This window comes from Anser anser, assembly GCF_964211835.1.
Source record: "Anser anser genome assembly, chromosome: 2".
Classification (NCBI taxonomy): domain Eukaryota; kingdom Metazoa; phylum Chordata; class Aves; order Anseriformes; family Anatidae; genus Anser; species Anser anser.
Window position 1 is genome coordinate 135,509,945 of NC_139721.1, and position 6,000 is coordinate 135,515,944.

Consider the following 6,000-nt stretch of genomic DNA (forward strand, 5'->3'; position numbering starts at 1 on the left):
TAACATTAAAGCAAGACAATCATCATTAACACAGTTAACCATCTTAAGTCCAGAGGAAAATTTTTCCATTACATATCTTTACTACAAGCTTTTTTCAATCAATAAAAAATTTTAAAAAAAGTACTACTCAGTGTGTTAAACCCTACTATATTAACAACTTTTGTTGAACATATGCTAAATCCACGGAGCACTTACTATTGTGTCAAGTGTTGGCAACACTTTTCTCTACAGAAGACAGTGCCAACTGGTTTAAACAGGAACTTTCATTTTCCACCGTGAAGAAAAGCCATTACCTTCATTAGAGGAAGAACCATAAAAAAAGGTTTTCAAATATTCAGAGCCTGAAATATTAAGGGGCATATATTTCCAATAGGTCTCACATCATCACAGCTATTTCTTTGAACCAAAATTTCAGAATTACTGCATCAGTTGTATCTTTTTTTTTCCATGATCATATCTAGAGTAGGAGCATAAGCCCCATTTTAAAAATAACTAGCTTTCCACTGTCAATTTTAGCAATATAGCAAAGCTCAACGACTCATGATGTGTCAACCTGTATTTGGCAAACACTGACTTTTCGTAAGATTCTACCACGAATTCTCTTGATCTACACTACCTGAATTTAAAGACATGGCCTCCATTCACCCCACCGCTACTCTGAGAACAGGGCAAAAAATGGGAATCGTGAATTGCAGAAACCAGATGTCATTATTAGGTACTCTTTTACTATGCAAGGATGTTGGCAAGTATCTTCAGTTTCACCCTATGTAGCATAGTGGTATTCACATACTCCCAAAGAATAAGAATTGAAGGTCTTGTAGTGATTTAAAATAGATATATACATATACTTTGTAAGTTCATTTTTGCATACAGCAAGGAGAGGGACTACTTTCTTAATGACTAATGCCTTGCTACAGTATCATGCAAGTTCAGTGCTTTCCATTTTTCTTTCCCACAGTTGTGTTAACACCTGAAAGGAGCATAGTTCGTTTGTCTCGTAAAGCACTTTTAAGGACATCTAATAAACTTCTTATCTGAAGCGATGATGTTAGAAATCTAACTAAAAGGCCTCTGACTTTAAAACAACTGGTTCAAATTTAGCCAGTGTCTTTTATATCACCATATTATACTCCAGCTAAAGCTATTTTGGGAAGAGAGAGGGACAAAGCTGGAGCAAAACTGTTTTGGCCATACAATTATGGGAATACTGTTATTATTCAGGCATCAGGAAATAGGAAGCGTCACAAAAATTACTTCCTTACCTACATTTGTTAGAAATAAAGGAAAGATCTTCTTGATCTCTGGTATAAATGCTTATAATGCCAAAATATTAGATGGCTTTAATCCAGGATGTTAAAATAGTTCTGCCTTTTGAAGTCTGTTTTTTTTATTTTTTAAATACCGATATCCCTTACAAGTCTACAGATAAGCAATACTGTTTGTACTCCCCTATTCCTCACTCCACCAGGCTTTAATCTACTAGCATAACAACAGATATACATACTTATTACTCAGACCTGGGTTATGCAGTTGTTTTGCATCTTCTTTAACTCCTCTTTTTTACTAGCGTTGGCAACACTTCAGGAGTTATTTTGATAAGTAATAGATATTGGGAACTCTTAACAGCCAAGTTGATTACAATATTTTTCGCATCTTTAAAACTAACCTTTGCATTCTAAACCTTCTGTGGAAAAGAGTTTATATAAGCTATGTAATTGAAAGTTAGCAAAATAGTGAAGAAAATACTGAAGCATAATACTGAAGTACCACCACAGTTAACACTAAACAAATCAAAGCATTTGATGAAAGCTACATTGAGCATGAATCATACAGACGACATTTGCACATTCCTTGTACACAAAACATCACATACAATGTGAAACAAAAACTAAACAGGAAACCCACTCTTATATTTATACAAGCTGCTTTACATAACAGAACCTACTGATTTTATCCAGGTAACGCAAGGAAGAAAACAACTTGCAAAACACAAGCGTTTACAAGTAATACCTTTCATTTGACAATTTCAAAGTGGTAGGTTTTCTGCGTTGTTATTATTGAATTGTCCTTTGTCATAAACCATGCTGCTTCACGTGCTGTTGGCATGACATTTATGCTATCAGAGGTACATATATTATTCCTTCAAAGGAAACCATATGTTGTTACATCCAACCACTTTTTAAGTTGCCAGCTCCCTAAAATATCAATACAGGCTATAAAAACATATCTATGAGTAAGGAATAACACATTTAAAAAAAGAAAGGAGTAGTAGACTCGCACATTGCAGGTTTATCCTATGGGAGCAGAAGTTGTCCCCCATCCGCTCCCCCCACCCTCCTTTTCCTACTTCTTTAGCATCCTGAAATTAGCATCTTGAAATTCATGATTTCTCATCTAGTATCAGTACTAACCAAACACTGGCATCAATGGTTTCTTAAGAATTACAAATCCTCAAGTTTGCTTAAAGAAATTACCAAATTCAGGTTTCAGTTCTAAATACAGTATTTTGCTGCAGAACAGAAACATCTACAGCATCCTAGAAAGTAGGAATAGAAAAGATGCTGATAGGAGAAGAAACAGCCTGCTGCTTTCATTCATGTAGTAGTGATGTCAGTGTCTGCAATGGTAGCTGCGCTGACCTGTAGAGGCTCAAAGCTGAAGTGTTTTCACAGAATCTCATTTGGAAAAAGGACCTCTGGCAAATCACTAAAATATCCACAACAAAATAGCTTGGTGGGACATCCAATTTGAAGAATCTACAGTGGAAAAGGCTGAAAGGAGGTGGGGAAGGGGCAGGTGTCTCGAGACGAGAAAAACATCTATCCATCAGAATCATAAGCAGCCTCCAGCACAAGCACATTCGTGAAACAATCTAAGTCAGACTGCAGAGCCAAAGACAAACAGATCTCTTGCACTGGTGAGAAAAACAACAGGATTATACCTAGAGCATAGGCTTACATTTTGCAGCAGTGAGAACTGTTTTTAAAAACTGACCAAAAAAACTTAATCAAGTAGCTTCCCCAAGACTCGCGTGCTGATAACAACTATAAATAGCTGGAGTAGCACATTGTTTAGCAAGCTGCAGCAAGACCGTCTGTGTTTGAAAACAGTTTTTTTTTTTTTTCAAGTCCTCCATTATTACTGCAGCAGTCCTTCAGCTCCCCAACCAGTTTTCTACATACTACTACCACCGTATATGCTACAAACATCATTTTCAGCACCTCCACGTCATGTGTTAAAATGATGGGAACAAGCTGGGAAACAAAGACAAAATCCTGCCCCGTGGCATGCGACCATATTCCAAATTGTGTTAAACTACTCTAGATGGGGGGGCAAGGGGGGGGAGTCTGTAACCTTTTTTTAATTTGCAAGGCTGAAGAAATAGGGTACCTTATCGCCCTAACCTGCTAGAAAATGGTGCCTGTATTTCTGTAAAATAAAGCTGTTGATGTGTGCAATTGTGGTCATTATTAGGGCGATCACGTTGTTTTCATTCATTCATTCATTCAGGATTTGCTGGAGGATGTCAGCTTCTGCAGCAGCAGCTGGCTTGACCTGGGAGGGGGGGGAACCAAATTCCTCTCAGTGCATACAGATTACAGGGTGGGTTTGTTGATGGACCATTTATGATTTTATACGTTGCACTCATTAAACTAAACCAGGCTGTATATGCTGCTAACGTGGTTCACCAAGAGGCAAGCTCAAACAAGTTTAATGACGGAAAAGACATTCAGTACTAATTTACAGTCTGATTTATTAAGGCTAAAATAGCCCACAGATGAAGAAGACTAAAACCACTTTCTAAAATTAAAGTTTCCCCTCAAACAACAAAAAAAATATTTACGTGTACTAATGAAACGCTTCACAGCTTTGCAGTATTTTTCCTTGCTTGCAGGTAACTGCCCACATTCCTCCCTCTCAATACACCTTTAAGCGTAGACCCTCATATACCGCATCACTACAATGTTTTGCGCCAGGTTCCCATAACGAAATCATTTACAGTATTCATCAGCAGCTTCAGCGGTAGCGCTATCCACATGCGCTGAATTTTATATATGTACGTATACACACATTTTGCCTAGTTTTCCATTAGCATTTTCCAAAAGTTGAAGAAGGAGGAAAAAAGGAAATCTACATCTAATATTTCACACAGTGGGGGGGAAATATATCTTTACAATTTTAAGTAGAGCTTGAATGAACCAAACCCACTGAAGACCAGCTCCATTTTAAAGCATGCAAAAACTTCAGCATGTGATCTTTTTGAGACAGAAGTTATGAAGTATCCCTGTTCTGGTTATAACATAACATATTCGGTCATCTGCATTACGCTGTGTAGCGTAAATTAACTCCACGCATAGGTGGCAGTGACATTTTGCTCACTGGTGAGACGCTGCCCATGTCCTAGGACCATTCTGGTTACGCAGATTTGCTGAAGTTACAACTACTACGGCGTGTAAGGATTTACTACACGTTTAAGACTGGAAAGGGGGAGGGCTGGGGAGAAGGTAACAGATTCCACCGCTACCAAACAGGCTGGCAACGGACACAGACCACGACCTGCCACAGAAATGAAGGAGACAGACCTGGGGAGAGGACAGAGGGAGTGAGGGGTCCTGGGGCACGCAAAGCGCTCCCAGGAAGAGCTGATGCGTGATACCTGATAGCTACAGCTGGGCAACATAAAAAGTGCACTGAGCCCGATTCATTCAGCTGCCCAAGCGGTGGGGGAAGGGGGGAGGTAAGATGGCCACTGCCACTTCAACACGTTCAATAATTTAGCAGACAACCTGACACAGGTTAAGTCAGACCCACCGGCGATCAATTTTATGTTTTAAACTCCGTAGGCCCCTTTTGGCCACGGGGGTTGTTTGTTTGGTTTTCCATCTAAGGGCTCGGTATTAAATATCGCACGGAGGCAGGCGGCGTTATTTGCTTTTAAGCACTTCAAGATGAGATTTTTTTGTTTTGGAGGCTGTGTTTGAAAACATTACATAATTTTAACCCTAAGACTTTAAAAAAAGGGGGGGGGGGGAGGAAGCAAGTCCTTAAGAAAGCGAACCCCGCAGCAGCACAGAGCGCCCGGGGTTTGCTTTGGCACCCATCTGAGCCCCTGGTCGCGACACCTGGGGCCTGCCCGTGCCCCCACACCCACGGCCCCGCTTGGGTGGGGGGGGGGGCAGTGGGGACAGGGGCTGTCCCCCCCCCTCCTAGGGTTGTGGGGTGACATCTGGGCTCTCGCACCCCCCTCCAACGGGAAGGGGGGGTGGGGGGGGGGCAGCGGGACGAGGCTCTTTCCCTGTCTCCCCCCCGCGTTACCTCGGTACACCGGGGAGCTGGGGCTGCGCCTCTCCGGGGAGCTGCTCCTCCTGCTGCTGCTGCCGCCGCTGTCGGGCGAGCGCCGCTGCCGGCCCTTCGCCCTGCCCGGCTCCAGCGGCGGCGTGGCGCTGGGAGCCGGGGGGGGGCTGCTGCTGCTGCTGCTGCCGCCGCCACCGCCTCCACCGCGCCCCCCCGGCCCGGTGCCGCTGCCCGCCGAGGCGGAGGGGGAGCGGGTCGGGCTGCGCTGCCCGCCCCGCAGCAGCTGGTAGGGCACGGTGGCTCGGATGGGCTGCAGCAGCCGGCCGGGCCCCGCCGCGCACCCCCCGCCGCCGTTACCGGGGCCGCCCCCGGCCGTGCCGCTGCCGGCGGTGGGGGAGCCGGCGGCGCCGCGCCTCATCCTCTGCGCCGGGGGCTGGTGGTGGGACGGGGGCGTCTGCGAGGAGCTGGACGACGAGGACATGGCGGGGCGGCGGCGGGGGGGGACCGAGGGGGCCCCCCCGAGCCCCGCATGCACCGGCCGCGGGGTGGGGGAGGAGGGAAGGGGTGGGGGGGGAACGGGACGGGGCTGCACGGGACGGGACGAGCGCTCCGCGGCCCGAGGGAGGCTCCGCGCAGGCTGCCCCCGGCGCTTCCTATCGGCGACGGCGGCTGCTCCCGCGCCGGGCTCCGGCCATCGCTGCCCGC

The 6,000-nt window shown here is 45.4% G+C and overlaps 1 protein-coding gene across 4 annotated transcripts in view; it reads right to left on the minus strand.

Annotated features, from left to right (window-relative positions):
• The window catches only part of GLCCI1 (glucocorticoid induced 1), a gene marked incomplete at its 5' end in the record, with an annotated part of 55,600 nt that extends 49,824 nt beyond the window's left edge, over positions 1-5,776 (minus strand). For all 4 annotated transcript variants that reach the window (XM_083825154.1, XM_083825153.1, XM_083825156.1 and 1 more), the window contains one exon: positions 5,317-5,776. In XM_083825154.1, the coding sequence (XP_083681280.1) occupies positions 5,317-5,776 (460 nt within the window). The remainder of the gene's footprint in view (positions 1-5,316) is intronic.
• Between the last annotated feature and the right edge of the window lie 224 nt (positions 5,777-6,000).